This window comes from Hyperolius riggenbachi, chromosome 7 (assembly GCF_040937935.1).
Source record: "Hyperolius riggenbachi isolate aHypRig1 chromosome 7, aHypRig1.pri, whole genome shotgun sequence".
Taxonomy (NCBI): domain Eukaryota; kingdom Metazoa; phylum Chordata; class Amphibia; order Anura; family Hyperoliidae; genus Hyperolius; species Hyperolius riggenbachi.
Window position 1 is genome coordinate 111,623,676 of NC_090652.1, and position 18,632 is coordinate 111,642,307.

Here is an 18,632-nt window from a genome sequence, read left to right on the forward strand (position 1 = left end):
CATACGGCCCTGATTGGTGGATTGCTGCAGAGATGGTTGTCCTGGAAGCTTCTCCTTTCTCCACAGAAGACCTATGGAGCTCTGACAGAGTGACCATTGAATTCTTGGTCATCTCCCTGACTAAAGGATTGATTCATTAAACATTGGTAATATTACTGTGTACGCACAACGCACGACAATATTAAAGTTACTTCCGTGCATAAGTACAAAGATATACGCTAGCAGCATGACCCGTGGTACTGCAGTAGCCTGACTGTTACTATGGTGGGTCATGCTACTAGCGTATCTTGCGGTACTTACGCGCAGACGTTTCAGTAATATTACAAATGTTTGCTCAGATTAGATGGCTGGCCTGCTCTAGAAAGAGTCCTGGTGATTTTTAACTTCTTCCATTTTTGGATGATAGAGGCCACTGTGCTCATTGGGTTTGGGGTAAGGTATGATCTTTCCCCATTGGCAGACTTGGCTGCGGATTTGTCTCTGGCATTTATATGTCAGGAGGTGGCTCCTTTTGCAGTAAATTTGCTAAAATGTTAGAATATCCTTTTTCAGGTGTTTGGCACAGGTGCCAGCTAGCAGTTCCTATGGTATTGTAAAGCAATTTATGCGCGGTCCTAGTAAGTATTTGCAACGGAGCCGTGTAGGGCCCCTTTATCAAGGCAATATTTGCTTAGAGAAAAATCTGTCTGCCGCTACAAATCAGCTTCTGTCAGGGAGGTGGGACTCTGGCTCCTCTAAACACTCGCGGCCAGCGATGTGTTCTCAGTGGGCAGCAACAGCAGATGGCGGAGATTTGTGTGTTGAGGTTTACATGATCAATGGGTATTGGTGATAATAAATTCATGATTTCTTGGTGTTTTAAAAGCGAGGTTTACTTACGGTAAGGCCTGTAACATCTGCGGCTGCGGGCACGCAGGGTGTCTCCGCAGCCGCCTCAGTTCCCTGCTCGGAGGATTTTTCCGTTCCGCCGGCGTCTAGCACGCCGGGGACGGAATGGTCATTAGCACATAGGGTTGCTGTATCACGCGGATGCGCGCGTAGACAGGATCTTTATGCTGGGAGGAGGCGCGTCAGCTGACCCGTTGGTCGGCTGACGTCAGAGGAGAATCATGCCGCTCAGGATTGGCTAATTGTAGTGGGCACGGCTGTGAGCTCTCCTCTGCTTCTTAAGCCTGCACGATTCACTCGCAACCTGTCTGCTGTTGCGAATACATACGTGTTAGCGCTCAGACCTTAGACTAGTATACGGTGTGCTTTAATCTGGGAGGAAACCAGGGATTTCACACAAGACTAGGACTATTGTTTATTGTATTATTATTGATATTCTGTGTATGACTCTGGCTTATCTCTGACTCCGCTATTGCTTAACGTTTCTGTACCTCTGCCCATCTGATCTAGTTGCTGAACCTCTGCCTGAATACCTACTACTCTTTTGCCTACTGATTCTGTACTGTATCTGCCTCTCAGTTGCCGAACCTAGCCTGTCTGACCTCTCTACTCACCAGTGGGCCCTTGCCACTGGTGAGGTGCTTTTCTGATAGTACCCACCAGCTCCTCTGGTGAGGTTTAGTTAAATCTACTCAGTTACTGTTTCTGATAGTACCCACCAGCTCCTCTGGGGAGGTCTCATTAGACTAATCAGTAACTGTTGCACCAAGCACATCTCACTCTGTGTTCCTGTTAGCTATACTTGCATTATTGGTGATTCTGCAGATCACCACATAATCAGAGGTCTGTGTTGCTACACCAAAACATTATTACAATCGTTACAGAACAGCAGACCAGATAAAATATGGATACACTGTGCAATCGGATTGAACTTTTGACCACGACTGTTACCAATCTCGTCAAGACGGTTAACGTACAGAAGGCCCAGATAGATCATTTGCTTGAGTCAGTTAATCGTCTGAAAAGTCCGAATGCACAAGTGTCATCCCCTCCTGTTAATGAGCCCAGGATGCCCCCTCCTGAAAAATTTTCAGGGCATCGCTCTGACTTCAGAAACTTTAAGCACCGATGCCTTTCTTATTTTGAGTTACGCCCAGTATCTTCAGGCACAGAGAGTCACACTGATAAAGACCTTATCATCAGGTGATTCGCAGTCCTGGGCCTACAGTCTCCCTGATGGGCATGAGGCCTTGGCCGCTGTTCAGGACTTCTTTAACCTCTTGACGACCAGCTAACGCCGATTGGCGTAAACTGGTCGTCTGCGGGTTACCATGGAAACTTCCATGTCAGTTCACGGAAGAAATCCCCGCTGTTTACATCATACGGCGCTGCTGCGCAGCAGCGCCGTAAGGCAGCTCGGCGATCCCCGGCCTCTGATTGGCCGGGGATTGCCGGCATATGATAGGCTAAAGCCTATCCTTCAATGCGCAGGACGAAAATCCGTCCTGCGCAGCTCACAGGGGGAGGGAGAGGGAGGGAGCGGGAGAGACGGCGGAGAACGCTGCGGAGGGGGGCTTTGAAGAGCCCCCCCCGCTAAGCAACTGCAGCCGGCGGCGATCAGACCCCCCCAGCAGGACATCCCCCTAGTGGGGAAAAAAGGGGGGTAGTCTGATCGCCCTGCTGCACTCCTGATCGGTGCTGCAGGCTGTAGAGCCCACGCAGCACCGATCAGTGAAAAATCCCCTGGTCGGCAAGTGGTTAAAGCGATGGCAGTTATATATGATGATCCGGATTTAGCAATGACGGCAGAGAGGAAGCTTAAGACTCTCAGGCAGGGGCATAACTCAGTTGAAAATTATGCCGCTGAGTTCAGAAGGTGGGCGGTGTCAGCCAGATGGGGGCAGTATGCATTATTAGATTGTTTTATGTCAGGATTATCCGATGCAGTGGCTGATCTTATGTTAGGTCACCCTGAGCCTAAATCAGTTGATGAGGCCATTTCCCCGGCAATTAAAATTGATCGCCGAGTGCGATACCAGAAGCAGACTCGAGGCAGAACTCCAGGGAGACTTGCTTCTGGCATGTTCTCTCCTCCTGTTCCTCCCTCTCCTCCGCCAGATGAGCCGATGCAAATTAGACAGTCCAAGCTCACTGAGGTTGAGACGAACAGGAGGCGTACCGAGAGATTGTCTTTATTGTGCAGAGAAGGGGCATATCGTAGCAAATTGTCCCAGGAAGGCGGAAAACTCCATCGACTAGGTGTAGCTGGAGGTACTACCCTAGGCGATCCAGTCTTACCTCTAAAGAATAAGCGTGTACTGCTCCCGTGTTCTATTACCTGGGAGGATCAAGTCCATTCCACCCAGGCCTTTGTAGACTCGGGTTCTGCAGTTAATGTAATGGCATATGACTTCGCCATTTAGTTTGGTTTTCCTCTCCTTCCTGTGGGACGTCAGATTATAGTGACTGCAATGGATGATTCACCGTTGCAAGGGAATTTACCACTCAGACTCCATTATTGTTGTGTCAGTTGGGGGTGTTGCATAAAGAACAGATACAGTTTTTGGTTCTAGAGATGTCTACCTTCACAGTGATTCTCAGTATGCCGTGGCTTAGAAAACACTCCCCTCAGATTGACTGGAGTTCCAGACAATTGTTAACCTTGTCCTCCTACTGTCATCATCATTGTTTGGAGAAAGTCACAGTAGGAGCTACCGAGATCCAAGTGGAAGGGTTACCATCTCACTCCTCTGGTTCCACTGATATTGAGGCCTGGAAGGACTGGGCAACTATGCTGAGTCCATTTCAGCAGGAAGCCCCAGAAGGGAAACCAGATTGAGTTCTATTTGTACCTCTTCAGTTCAGATTTAAGATTCTTCATATGTTTCACTCCCATAAGAATGCAGGTCACCCTGGTGTTGCCCGTACGCAGGAGTTATTGGACAGATGTGTTTGGTGGCCCTCCATTGTATCTGACTGTAAGGACTTTGTGGGGGGCTGTTCTGTTTGTGCCAGGAGCAAACCCTCCAGACAAGCTCCCGTTGGCACTTTACAGTCACTAACCGTGCCAGAGCAGCCATGGACACACTTGTCTATGGACTTTATAGGGGAACTGCCCAGGTCTCAGGGAAATATGGGTGGTAGTCGATAGGTTCAGTAAAATGGCCCATTTCATTCCTTTGGATGGACTCCCCTCTGCTCAAGAACTGGCAGAGCTCTTCATTCACCACATTTTTCGTTTACATGGTATCCCGGAGAATGTGGTGTCAGATAGGGGAGTCCAGTTCGTCTCCAAATTTTGGAGGGCCTTTTGTAATCATCTGGGCATGAACCTATAATTTTCCTCCGGCTACCACCCACAGACAAATTGGCAAACGGAAAGGGTTAACCAGTCTCTGGAACAGTTCCTGAGGTGTTATGTGGCAGACGCCCATACTGATTGGGCCAAGTTCTTGCCGTTTGCAGAGTTTGCCCATAATAATTTGAAGAGTTCCTCCTCGGGGTTCTCTCCGTTTCAGGTTGTGACGGGGAGATCTCCTAAGTTCTCTTCTTTGCCTGTGGTGGCATCTCCTTTTCCAGCACTGGAGGAGTGGCAGGGAACCTTAAAGGAGATCTGGGCCTTGGTTCAGAAAAATCTCAAGGAGGCTTTTGTAACCCAGAAAAAACAGGCAGACAGGAGACGTTCGGGAGAGTGGAACTTTGCACCTGGGGATCTGGTGTGGGTGTCTACTCATCATTTGGCTCTGAAGCAGCCCTCTGCCAAATTGGGCCCTAGATATATAGGCCCATGCCCTGTCTCCAAGAGAATCAATAAGGTCACATATGCTGTTTCACTTCCGTCCAGTTGGAGAGGTGTTAAGACATTTCATGTGTCCTTGTTAAAACCTGCAGTACATGTGGATTCCCCCCCCCCCCCCCCTACCCGTGGTAATTGATGGGGAACCTGAGTATGAGATAGAACAAATTTTGGATTCTCGGTTTGTGCGCAACACTATACAATACCTGGTTCATTGGAGGGGGTATGGGTATGGGCCTGAGGAGAGGTCTTGGGTTCCCACTCATCGTATGCATGCGGAAGAACTTAAAAAAAGAGTTTCATAGGTTGCATCCTGACAGACCTGGTGGCCCGTGTCCGAAATCCACGCCTCAAAGGGGGGGGGAGGGGGACTGTAACATCTGCGGCAGCGGGCACGCAGGGTGTCCCTGCCGCCGCCTCAGTTCCCAGCTCGGAGGATTTTTCCGTTCCGCCGGTGTCTAGCACGCCGGGGACGGAATTGTCATTAGCACATAGGGTTGCTGTATCACGCAGCTGCGCGCGTAGACAGGACCTTTATGCTAGGAGGAGGCGCGTCAGCTGACCCGTTGGTCGGCTTACGTCAGAGGGGACTCACGACGCTCATGGTTTGGCTAATTGTAGTGGGCACGACTGTGAGGTCTCCTCTGCTTCTTAAGCCTGCACGATTCACTCGCAACCTGTCTGCTGTTGCGAATACATACATGTTAGCGCTCAGACCTTAGACTAGTATCTGGCTTATCTCTGACTCCGCTATTGCTTAACGTTTCTGTACCTCTGCCCATCTGATCTAGTTGCTGAACCTCTGCCTGAATACCTACTACTCTTTTGCCTACTGATTCTGTACTGTATCTGCCTCTCAGTTGCCGAACCTAGCCTGTCTGACCTCTCTACTCACCAGTGGGCCCTTGCCACTGGTGAGGTGCTTTTCTGATAGTACCCACCAGCTCCTCTGGTGAGGTTTAGTTAAATCTACTTAGTTACTGTTTCTGATAGTACCCATCAGCTCCTCTGGTGAGGTCTCATTAAACTAATCAGTTACTGTTGCACCAAGCACATCTCACTCTGTGTTCCTGTTAGCTATACTTGCATTATTGGTGATTCTGCAGATCACCACATAATGAGGTATAGCGTCTGTATTATTGGTGATTCTGCAGATCACCACATAATCAAACGTCTGTGTTGCTACACCAAAACATTATTACAATCGGTACAAGGCCTTTTCCAGAAGTCAGGAAGGACAGCACCCCTCATGAGACTTGTCTCTCTTCCCTTACCATGGACAGGAAGCTAAAGATTAGATTAGAATAAAAAAAATAGGCAGACAGTATATAACCTGCTCCTCTGCAAAGTTACCTCAGTTATAAAAAAAAAAAAAAAAAAAAAAGACGACCCGGAAAAAAATTCTATACATCAACCTTATATATTAGAAACCATATACCACAAACATTAGGACGGGTAGTAGGGGTGCTGTCCTTCCTGACTTCTGGAAAAGGCCTTACCGTAAGTAAACCTGGCAGAACATCATGTCAGGACAGCACCCCTCATGAGAGGATAAACTAGGGTGGGATCACAGCTTGTAGGACCTTTCTTCCGATGGATAGATCAGAACTGTCCAATATGTCCAGTCTATAATGCTTAACAAAAGTGTTATGACTGGACCAAGTTATGCTCTGCAAATCTGCTCAATAGAGGCTTCCGCCTCCTCTGCCCAGGATGCTGAAATACTCTTTGTTGAGTGAGCTTTCACTGAAGATGATAATGACTGTCCTTTGGCTAGATAAGCTGTCGAGATCGCCTGTTTAATCCATCTTGCTAAAGCAGGTTTAGAGGACTGCTTTCCCTTGAATTTGCCTGCAAACAAAACTAACATAGCGTCTGATCTTCTCCAAGATCTGGTCTCCTCTAGGTAGTGTAGAATACATATCCTAACCAGGGGTGCTCGGATACCCCTTTTCAAAATCCGAATTGATCCGGATACCCAGATATCCGAATCCAAACTTTCAGATATTCACTTTCATGCGGATATCCGAACGCATTATCCGGGCTACCCGGGTGGATTCGAATATCCAGATAGAAAAACCAGAAGTGCCCTTTAAATTGCTTTAAAAATGCTTTTTAGGGTAAATGAGGCATGTAGCAACATTATTTTTTAAAGGGGAACACTAATTGATGATGTGGGGACTTAAAATCCCCTCCCCCCCCCAAAAAAAATGGCTGTCAATTAACATTAGGCCTAGGTTCCAGACAGCGGTCGTGCAGCCCACATTGTGTCCAAAGTTCAACCGCACAACTGGGACATGACAGTTTTCAGCCAAGACACATCCAAAAACGTACGCAGCAATTGTGTTTTGGGTTAAATATAGGTGGTATCAGTGGCCTGTGGCACCCTGGCCTGGTGGTGGGAGCTGCACAGGCAGCAGCAGCAGGTGTAACGTGTGCCAGAAGCATGCCGGACGTGGCAATTACCACTTAGCACGTGCCACTTGGCAAGTGTCACGTGGCACTTGGCAAGTGGCATGTGGCAAGTGACACGTGACATGTGCCAAGCGCCACATGACACGTGCCAAGTGACACGTGCCGAGTGACAGTCAGACAGCAGAGGAGAAGACACTAGTGCACACTAAATGTCACACTGGCACTGCTCACAGCACAGCAGTTCTGTAGAAAGCCAACACAGTAGTACTACTACTCTAACAACTACTAGCACTGACTGCAGTACTACAGTACTAACTACACAATAACACAGTAATCCTATCCCCTAATCCCTAACCTATACCTAAGGCTAATAGCTGGCCAGCAGGCAGCAGCTGGCCTGTGCACAGCACACACACAGACACATAGCAGCTGCCTGCAGCACACACTGACTGTCGCACAAATGACATCAAGCTAATTAATGATTTAACAATAGTGTAGTGATAGTGAAGGGATTAATCACTGAACAGCTTATTATGTACAGCCCTTGCTAGGCCCAGCAGCACTGGAGCACACACTCTGTCACACTATGACATCAATCAAGCTAATTAACGATTTAACAATAGAGTAGTGATAGTAGTGAAGGGGTTAATCAGTGAACAGCTTTAGGTTTATAACTGTGTACAGCCCTTGCTAGGCCACCAGCACTGGAGCATGTCTCTCAGTGAGCATTCAGCATCAGCAAGCTAAGACGATAGGTCTCATCATGGCAGCCCTCATTATACAGGGGGGCTGGCCAGTGTTCCTTTCTGTGATTGGGTGCCAGGGTTTAGGCTGGGAGCCCTCTGATTGGCTCAATGAGGTCAGGTGGGGCTGGCCAGGGTTCCCCTCTGATTGGTTGCTAGCGCTTCTGCTGGGAGCCCTCTGATTGGCTCCAGGACGTCATCTCCTTACAGTATTTCGGATCCGGATATCCGCAATATCTGCGTTATGCGGGCAAATATCTGCAGATAGCTATCCAGATTTTTAAAAAAAATCCGGAATCCGAATCGGATAGCGGAAAAAAGTTCGGATATCCGGGTTACCCGGATATCCGGATGAGCATCCCTGCTCCTAACATCCAAACAATGCAATCGTTTCTCCTTTTCATTAGCTGGATTATTGCATTTCATTAGCTGGATTATTGCAAGGACGGGAGATAAATTTCCTGAGTCCGGTGAAACTTAGACACCACCTTGGGCAAAAAAGAAGCGTCTAACTATAAGTGACTGTCATCAGAAATGATATAATAGGGTTCTCTGATAGAAAAATCCTGTAGCTCACTAATTGTTCTAGCCGTTGTTATGGCAAGTAAGAAAACAGTTTTCAAAGTTAATAATTTTATAGATCTCTCATCTAAAGGCTCAAATGGTGGGTCACACAAAGCCTGAAGGACTGCATTTAGGTCCCAAGAAGGTACCTTTGATCTAACTATTGGTCTTAGTCTCTTCAAAGCCTCAAATAATCGGATGAAATATTCATCCTGAGCTAACTTTTGCTCCAAAAAAAACGCTAATAGCAGAAGTCTGAACTTTTACGGTACTGATACTAAGTCCTTTTTGAAAACCACAGTGAAGGAATTCTAGGACTGAGGATGAAGAGTGCACATCAGCCGAATTCGTTACACACCATTCATTGTAAATTCTCCAAGCTTTCTGGTAGATTTGTCTCGTGACCTACTTCCTACTCTGAATTAGTTTATGATAATTTATCCGAAAAACCCTTATTCTTCAGAATGCTCCATTCAGGCTCCATGCAGAAAGATAAAGCATCCTTAGATTTGGCTGGAAAGCTGGTCCCTGTAGAAGAAGGTCCGGACGGTCTGGTAATAATATTGGATCTGTACTGGCTAAACTCTTTCGAAGAGTGAACCAGGATCTATTTGGCTTCATGGGAACCTGCGCTTGATCCTTCCGTATTTTTATCAATACCTGGGGTAGAAGCGATAGAGGTGGAAAACAGTACATCAGACCCAGATTCCAAGTCACTGAAAATGCGTCTATTACATCTGGATTGTCCTGCGGGCACAGGGAGCAAAACCTTGGACATTTTGAATTCTCCCTTCTGGCAAACAGGTCCATAACTGGAATTCCCCAGCGCTTCGTTATATCCACAAATACCTCGTGGTTTAGTGTCCATTCGTCCTGATGTATGCTGTTCCTGCTTAGATAGTCAGCTAGATGATTTAATGTTCCTTTCAGGTGAATGGCTCTCAAAGATTTTAGGTTGATCTCGGCCCAATGAAGCAGACGAGATACCCGATTCCATAACGAATAACTCCTCGTTTCTCCCTGACGATTGATATATGCCACTACACAGCTGTTGTCTGTCCGAATCAGTACATGCTGATGGGAAACCTCTGTGCTGAAGTGCTGCAGTGCTTGCCAGACTGTCTGTAATTCCCGACTGTTTAAAGATTTCTTCCTCCAGACCTTGCTCCAGTGACCCTGAGCTGGAATCAAATGCAGGTGTGTTCCCCATCCCCTGGTACTGGCATCGGTTGTGATGATTGTCTGTGATGGAAAATTCCATAGACGACCATCTGAAAAATGTTGCCGGTCCAGCCACCACATTAGGGAAACTTTTATGTTGCAAGGGATTTTTACTCTCTAGTCCAGAGATCTGAGATCCTTGTTCCAAGTTTTTAGGACCCATAACTGCAGAGGTCTGGAATGGAACTGACCCCACAAGATTGCCGTTATGTTAACATTCCCAGAATCACCATGGCTTTTCTTAAAGTAATAGAACCTGCATTCTGAAAAGAAGAAAATGTTAAAATATTGTTTATCTTTATTTCAGGAAGAAAAAGTGTCTCACAGTTTGAGGAAATCAAAACCCCCAAAAATTCCATGTTCTGTAAAGGGACCAGGGAGGATTTAGACCAATTAATTGACCATCCCAGTGACTGCAAACAGCTAAAGAAGTGTCTATCTGAAAATTAACAGATTCAATCGACTGTCCCCATATCAAAAAATCATCCAAATAACCCAAAATGTTGATGGATCTAGCCCTCAGAATCACTAAAACTTCGGACAAAATTTTTGTAAACAACCAGGGAGCTAGCTGATGCCAGACCAAAAGGTAAATTGAAAATGTCTTACCTTCCAATGAAGCTCTATGGCAAACGTAAGATACTGTTGAGATCTTAGGTGAATTGGTATATGCAGGTAAGCATCTTTTAGATCCAATGAGGCTAGAAAACAGTATTTTTGTAAAAGATTTGTTACCGATTGGATGTTGTCCATACGAAACTTTCTGTATTTCACCGACTTGTTTAGGCGTTTCAAACTTAGGATGAATCTGTATTCCCCTTGTGGTTTCTTTACCAGAAACACTGGTGAATAACACCCCTGACCCATCTGACAGGTAGGAACTTTCCGAATGACTCTATTTTGAAGGAGTGAGGCTACCTCTTTTTGAAGGGCTATTTGTTGAGATAGATCCTTTGGGGCTAGAGTGACTGTAAAGTTTTTTACTGGAGCCTGGTCGAACTCGATGGTGTAGCCCTCTAGAATGATGTTTAACAACCACTGAGTCTGAAAAACTTGAACCCAGCTTTCGTAGAAGTGGGAAACTTTCCCTCCCACCGGGCTGCTGGAGTCATTGTTTAGAGGACTGATTGACAGAAGTGGGTGTGGTTTTTCCCTTCTGTGATCTATTAGGGGCCCACTTTCTTCTAATGGAATTTTTGTTGTCAGATTCTGTTCTATTGGAAATACGAAAGGGCCGTTTATATTTAAACTGTCTCCTTTTAGTTGGAAAATTCTTTCTTTCCAGAATGTCATCTAATTTTGAACCAAAAAGTAAACCTCCTTCACAAGGAATTCCACATAATTTGGATTTTGATGAGTTATCTCCCTGACAAGTTTTAACCCAGATACCTCTTTTAGATGAATTAACTAGAGCGGATGTTCTGGCTGTTTATTTAACTGTGTCGTCAGCAGCATCAGTCATAAAGTCTGTTGCATTAAGAAGATTAGGAAAATCATTGAGAATCTCTTCTTGAAGTACTCCTGAAGCAATCTTATCCTATGTCTGTAAAAGCCAGGTTTTCAGAGATCTACCCACAGCTGTGGAAGCCACGGCTGGTTTAAAGGTTGAAGTAGAAGACTCCCAGGCTCTTCTGAGTAAATTTTCCATCTTTTGGTCTATGGGATCTTTAAGATTTCCAAAATCTTCAAACTGCAGATCTGTCTTTTTGGACACCCTGGATAATGATGGATCAAGTCTAGGCACAGGCCCCCAAAATTTGTGGTCGTCAGGGTTGAAAGGATAACGTTTAGAAAGCGAACGAGGCCAGAACGCGCGTTTTTCCGGCGCATCCCATTCTTTCTTGATCATGTCCTTCAAGGAAGAATGAACCGGGATAAAAGAAGTTTGGATTTCTGCCAGACTGATACATTCTAGGGGAGTCAAAGATTTTTCCTCCACACTGTAATACCCATGGTAGTATGCATAGCTGATAGTAAATCCTTCATTAGATCAGGTGAAAGAGCAAACTTCTGTACTTTATCCTTTCTAACAGTTTCCTCTGAATCGGATTTCTCTTCCAAGGAAGATATAGCCAATTCTCCTTCAGATAACTCTGAACATTCAGAATCCATAGGTTTCCTTTTCTGCGTCTGTTTCACATAATCAGGCGGAGGAGAAGGAGGAGGTAAAGAAGATGCTTCTATTGCAGCACTAGCAGGAATGGATACTGAAGTAGCGGGTTGTTCTGTGGAAGCTGGGGAAGAAATAGCTGAATCTTTAACCCTCTGGGGGATAATCCCGAGCTGAGCTCGGGGTAAGCCGCCACAGAGGTTTTCTCAGGCCCTGGTGGGCCGATTTGCATAATTTTTTTTTTGTTGCACGCAGCTAGCACTTTGCTAGCTGCGTGTATATACCGATCGCCGCCGCTCCACGCTGATTCGCCGCGCCGTGCCGCTCCCCCCCCCCCCCCATGGCCAATCAGTGCCAGGCAGCGCTGAGGGGTGGATCGAGACTCCCTCTGACGTCACGACGTCGTTGACGTCGATGACGTCATCCCGATCGTCGCCATGGCGACGGGGGAAGCCAAACAGGAAATCCCGTTCTGAATGGGATTTCCTGTTTGCTTTGTATGCCGGAGGCGATCGGAGGGGGTGGGGGGATGCCGCTGCACAGCGGCTATCATGTAGCGAGCCCTGGGCTCGCTACATGATTTAAAAAATAAAAAAAATTTAAAAATAGTGCTGCGCCACCTCCTGGGAGATATAATTGTATCCCCCAGGAGGTTAATCTCTTTAATGACAGTGGACATTTCAGCTTTCATCCATCCCATTAAATCCTTAAAGACCATAGGTGACTCATCCTTTACCACCTTATTAGTACAATATTGACATAGCTTTTTAGAATAGGATGATGAAATACGGGTGTTACAAATAGCACAACGTTTTTCTTAAAGCTGGCCATACACTAGGCCGATTCCCCGCCAATCGAAAGCAGATTCGATCACTGGGATCGGATCTACTGTCACATCGTTCACGCTACACGCTAAATTTCGATCTATTTCGTCCCGAAATAGATCGATCCAGTCGATCGCTTTGTGCGGGAAATTACCGTCGATCACCCGCGGGTAGGGAGCGCGTCGCTAGCGGCGTTCGAGTGCCCGACGACCGGCGCAATACATTACCTGCTCCACCGCCGCGACTCCCCAGGTCTACGCTGTCTTCTTCGCTCTGGTCTGGTCTCCGGCATGCTTCACTTCTACCTGTCCCGGCAGGATGTTTAAACAGTAGAGGGCGCTCTACTGTTTAAACTTCCCCCAGACAGGAAGAAGTGAAGCATGCCGGACCCGGAGACCTGGGGAGTCGCGCCGGCGGCAGCACCACCACAGATTGTGAACAGTTTCATGCTGAAATCGATTCACAATCTGTTTGCAGTAAAGGCAGCCATTCGATCCCTCTCTGATCAGATTCGATCAGAGAGGGATCTGTTGGTCGAATCTGATGGCAAATCGACCAGTGTATGGCTACCTTTAGTCTCAGAATTAATTTCAGATTTAGTTTTATCCGTCTTGTCAGATTTTGCTGGTTTGGGCTATAAGACAAAGCAGAAAAAAACTAATCAGTATCCACCCCTTCTATATACAAATCAGATTGTCTCAAAAGGAAGCCTGCCTTGCAGCTTACCAGAGAAGGGTCAGAGCCAGACTCCGCAGACTGCAGAGGAGTAGGGCCTGTAGCGTCCTCCATGGTCTCAAACAAACAGAGACCAAGGAAAAAGTAAATCTTTTAAATACCTGCTGATCATGTGCCAAAATAATTCCATAATGAGTTGCAGCTGGCGCTCCTCACACACTGCCGAATCGCATGATTTCCTGGTGTGGGCGGTCATGTGGGACGCTGTCATGTGACCTGCTTCCGTCACTTCCAGTTGACGGACTTCTGCGCGCCCCTGCACTCTTAAAACTGCCTCTGAGTGGAGAGAAGCCTCCGATGCGCTAAAGGAAAGGAACCCACCAGCCACATGACCGATTCTGCTGGTCCTCCTCTCAGCGCTGCTCCTGTCTCCAGACATGGTTGGCCCCAGCGAGACTCCGCCCCCCCCCCCCCCCCCTCCCTCCTGTCCATGGTGAGGGAAGAGAGACAAGTCTCATGAGGGGTGCTGTCCTGACATGACGTTCTGGGAAATTAAAGATTGTTCAGTTCAATTAAGAGGGATTGAAATCTATTAATCTGTATCCATTTATTGGTTGTCTGTTTCTTTGTTATTGTATAGATGATAATTTGGTAAATATGGTGTAACGGATAGCACTCTCGTCTTGAAGCACTCGGTCCCTGGTTCAAATCTCAGCTGGGCACTAGCTGCACAGAGTTATACAAACTGTTCTCCCAGTGTCTGTGTGGGTTTCCTCTGGGCACTCCAGTTTCCTCCCACATTCCAAAAACATATAGATAAGTTGAGGCTTTCCCCTAAATTGGCCCCAGACTACAATAAACATACGATAATGGTAGGGATTACATTGTGAGCTCCTCTAAAGGAAAGCTAAGTGACATAACTATCAACTCAGTAAAGCGCTGCAAAAGATGTCAGCGCAATATAAATACTAAATAATAATATACTTTGGAATGAAAAGTTCAGATCAGCACCAGAACTGTAGCAAATGACCTTGTGAAGATACTGGAGGAGACAGGTAGACAAGCATCTGTATTCACATTAAGCAACAGCCAGGGCAGGATTGGCACTTTTTACCACCCAAGGCCACTATCACCAGCCACCCCCTTTTATTATACGTAGCAAGATGCGCCCCCCCCCCCACCTTCCAGTATAGAAAACCAGACATACCTCCTGATGCCAACACTAGGGTTGCTTTGCGTACTCTAAGCGACACCATCTCAGCATGGGAGACGTCCCTCCCAGATTCCCTCTTAATAATCTGTGGTGACTTCAACAGCGCGAACCTCCGCCAAGAGATGCCTCAATACAAACAACACATTACTTGCCCCACCAGGAACCAAAATACTCTGGACCACTGCTACACAGTCCTCAAGGATGCATACAAACCTACACGATGGGCTGCCCTAGGCAACTCAGACCACTGCCTAATCCACCTAATACCATCCTACAGAAGGCGCCTCGAGACATCCAAGCCAGTCATCAGGACTGTGAGGAAGTGAACCGATGAAGCTAAGCTGCAGCTACAGGCCTGCTTCTAATGTACCAACTGGAAGGCCCTGGAGGCACCTTGCCTGGAGCAATGGACTGAGAACATCACCTCCTATATTAGCTTCTGTGAGGAAATGTGCATCCCCAAAAAGTCCTTCAAGGTCTACCCTAACAATAAGCCCTGGTTCAATGGCAAGCTCCGCTGGCTCCATAAAATCACGGAAGCTGCACACAACTTCGGCAAACCAGAGGAATTCAAGGCAGCCAGGTACACCCTCAAGCGAAAGCTTAGCTCTGCTAAGAAGGTCTACTCCTACAAACTGGGCCTCAGCCTTAGGTCCAACAACTCACGTGAAGTCTGGAAAGGCCTCAGAGCAGCCATAAACCTTAAAGAGAACCTTAACTGATTATAAAAAGTAAAAATAACCATACACAGGTCATGCTTACCTCTCGTGTAGTCTCCTCCTCAATCTCTTTCTCCTCTCCTGCATCCCATTTGTCCACAGTGATCAATGGAATTCTCCATCCTCCATTTTAAAATGGCCATTACCCCATAACAGCTTCCTGGTCAGCATACTGTTAAACTGTAATATCACCTCCTTGAGCCATAGGGAATCATGGACATTACCTTGCACATGCAGTTGTAACTGGCAGCTGCTGATATATAACTGACAGTAACTGGTATATTTCAGTTCTGACAAAATATTGTCAGAACTGAAAGGGATCACTGTAAGAAGAAAATGGTGAGCTTCAGAGAGATACTGATGGTGAGGTTAGTATGTAATATTCATTTGCAGCCACATCACGTGTTTACTTTAAATAATTCTACTCGCTACAGGTTCCCTTTAAACAGCCACCTCAACATGCGCCTCCGAGCCTTGCTCTAGCTGAAAAACTCAACAAATTCTATTGTAGGTTTGAGCACAAACCTAATCATCCAGCGGTCCAGGTGGCCACACCTAGCATGCCTCCAGCATCCCCCTCTCTGGAAACGGACCTCGGCCTCTCAGAGCCGGTTGCAGTCCAGGAGGCTAAGGTACTAAGGCACCTCCAAAAGCTGAACCCCAGGAAGGCCTCAGGTCTGGACGGCGTGTCCTCTGCCTGCTTGAGAACCTGTGCCAGACAGCTGGCCCCTGTCCTCACCTCCATATTCCAGAAGTCCCTGATGGTGGGTACAGTTCCCACCTGCCTTAAAAAGTCGACCATCATACCAGTCCCCAAAAAAACTGGCATCACAGATCTTAACAACTACAGACCTGTTGCCCTCACTTCAACGGTCATGAAGATCTTTGAAAAACTGGTCCTCACTCATCTGAAAGAGGCCACTGACACTCTCCTAGACCCACTTCAATTTGCATACAGAGCAAACAGATCCATAGAGGACGCCATCAACATCAGCCTGGCCTTCATCATGGAACATCTAGACAGGCCCGACACCTACGCCAGAATCCTCTTCCTGGACTTCAGCTCTGCCTTTAACACAATCTGTCCAAACATCCTGTATGACAACCTAGTGCAATTAGGGGTCAACCACACTCTCTGCGCTTGGATCAAGGACTTCCTCACCAACAGGAAGCAACTATTCAAGTTTGGTGACTGCTCCTCCCAGGTGAGAACCACTAACACTGGTGCCCCTCAAGGGTGCGTACTGTCCCTGATCCTGTTCTCCCTGTATACAAACAGCTGTGTCTCTTCCACCCACCGCGTTAAGGTCATTAAATTCGCTGATGACACCACTGTCCTGGGCCTAATCAAAGGAGAGGACGACTGCGCCTAAAGTAACGAGATTGAGCGTATCTTCAATTGATGTAAGAGCAACAAGCTTGCCCTAAACACTGCAAAGACTGTTGAGCTGATTGTGGATTTTAGAAAGCGCCCTCCCACTCTCAATCCAGTCCTCATCGAGGGCACTGAAGTTGCCAGAGTACCAAACGTTCGGTTCCTGGGCACAATCATCACCAATGACTTAAAGAAATACTTAAGTCAAAAAAAAAAAAATGACATTTACTCACCTGGGGCATCCCTCAGCACCCCGAAGCTGGATGGTGCCCTCGCAGCCCCGCTCCGATCGTCCTGTCCCCGCCGGCGGCTACTTCCGGTTCGGCGACAGCCGCCGACAGGCTGGGAACGCGGCTGATTTTCCGCGTTCCCAGCCGCTGCTATCACTCTCTATGCTGCTATATATATATATATACGCTATAGCAGCATAGAGAGTGATAGCAGCGGCTGGGAACGCGGAAAATCAGCCGCGTTCCCAGCCTGTCGGCGGCTGTCGCCGAACCGGAAGTAGCCGCCGGCGGGGACAGGACGATCGGAGCGGGGCTGCGAGGGCACCATCCAGCTTCGGGGTGCTGAGGGATGCCCCAGGTGAGTAAATGTCATTTTTTTTTTTTTGACTTAAGTATTCCTTTAAGATGGGGAGAAAACACCACCAAATGTCATAAGAAAGCCCAGCAAAGGTTGTTCTTCCTGCGACAACTGAGGAAGTTCGGCATGCCCCAGGAGTGGATGACAAGCTTCTACACGGCTACCAATGAGTCTATCCTTTGCTCCTCTATCATTGTATGGTATGCAGGCGCTACTGAAGGCGACAAGCACAAACTACAAAGAGTGATCAAGGCTGCGGAAAGAATCATTGGGACAGCCCTGCCACCACTGGACCTCCTTTATGCATCCAGACTAATAACCAGGGCAACCAGGATCGCGCAAGATCCCCACCACCCTGGCAGTCGCTTCTTCCACTGCATGCCTTCAGACCGCCGCTACAGAGTCATCCCCACCAAAACCTCCAGGCACAGGAACTCTTCCCCCCCCCCCCCCCCCCCCCAAGCAGTGCTCCTCCTCAACTAGGGCCCACCATTCAGCACAACCTCCTAGCATGGCTCCCAGCCCCCTTGCTTACTGCCACATAGGCCTCCATATCCTGATGTTTTGCTTGTATATTTTTCTACATTGTCTGTGTCTTATGTACTTTTGCACTGTGTGTTATTTCTCCACGTTTTTGTAATTTGTCTTGTAATTTTGCACTATGTAAGTACTGTTTTGTAATTTTTGCACTATGCCCACAGCTGGTGTGTACCACAAACAATTCTGGGTGTGGCATCTGTCACACTTGGTGAAATAAACCTGATTCTGATTCAGATGATCCCTTCCCTCCAGTATAGGTAGCCTGACCACACCCTTACCTATCAGCTGCCTCTGTAGATCTGGCATCATAGATATGAGACACAGCGATTGCCACACAGGAAGAATCCCCGCTGACTCATTGCTGGCACACTCCGCTCCACAAGCCAGGGGACACAAGTAGTCGCACTCTGCACACCATGTTGCAGGGGATGGGGGGCACGGACACAGCAGGGAGCCAGATGGCGAGATCAGGTTCACTAGTGCAAGATCCATACGCTCCTCTGCCAGTAACAAAACCGACTCCACCATCCATTCTGATCCACTGACTTGCATATAAGCCGAGGGGGTAACTTTTAAGCACATTTTTTTGCACTGAAAAATTAGGTAAGCGCAAAGACTAGTAACCTATCGGACGGGAGAGTAGTATAATATATGCTTTCTGGCTACAGAGGGTTTGCAGAATTTTTTCTGAGCTTCTGACATTGGCACAGGACTCATTTACACACACACTTACCCACAATGCAAAATGTTGCAGCAAAAGCTTCCACACAAGAGAGTTTGCATGGCCTCCCATAATTCACTGGGTTTGCTGCAACCAGGTAAGGCAATAAGCGAGGATGACTTCCTTTCATCTTAGCGAATGGCGTATCGTCCAGCTTGGCCCAAGAACAGTCAATGACGGCGACGCCACTGTCAGCAACAAGCTGCCTGTAAGAAAAACATACATTGCAGTATGAGGGTG

General features: G+C 47.3%; 1 protein-coding gene across 1 annotated transcript in view; it reads right to left on the bottom strand.

Moving 5' to 3' along the window:
- Window positions 1–18,632, bottom strand: part of TSR3 (TSR3 ribosome maturation factor) — a 50,458-nt gene that overhangs the window by 14,641 nt on the left and 17,185 nt on the right. Inside the window, exon 4 of the mRNA XM_068246775.1 lies at window positions 18,405–18,598. Coding sequence (XP_068102876.1) covers window positions 18,405–18,598 — 194 coding nt within the window. The remainder of the gene's footprint in view (window positions 1–18,404; window positions 18,599–18,632) is intronic.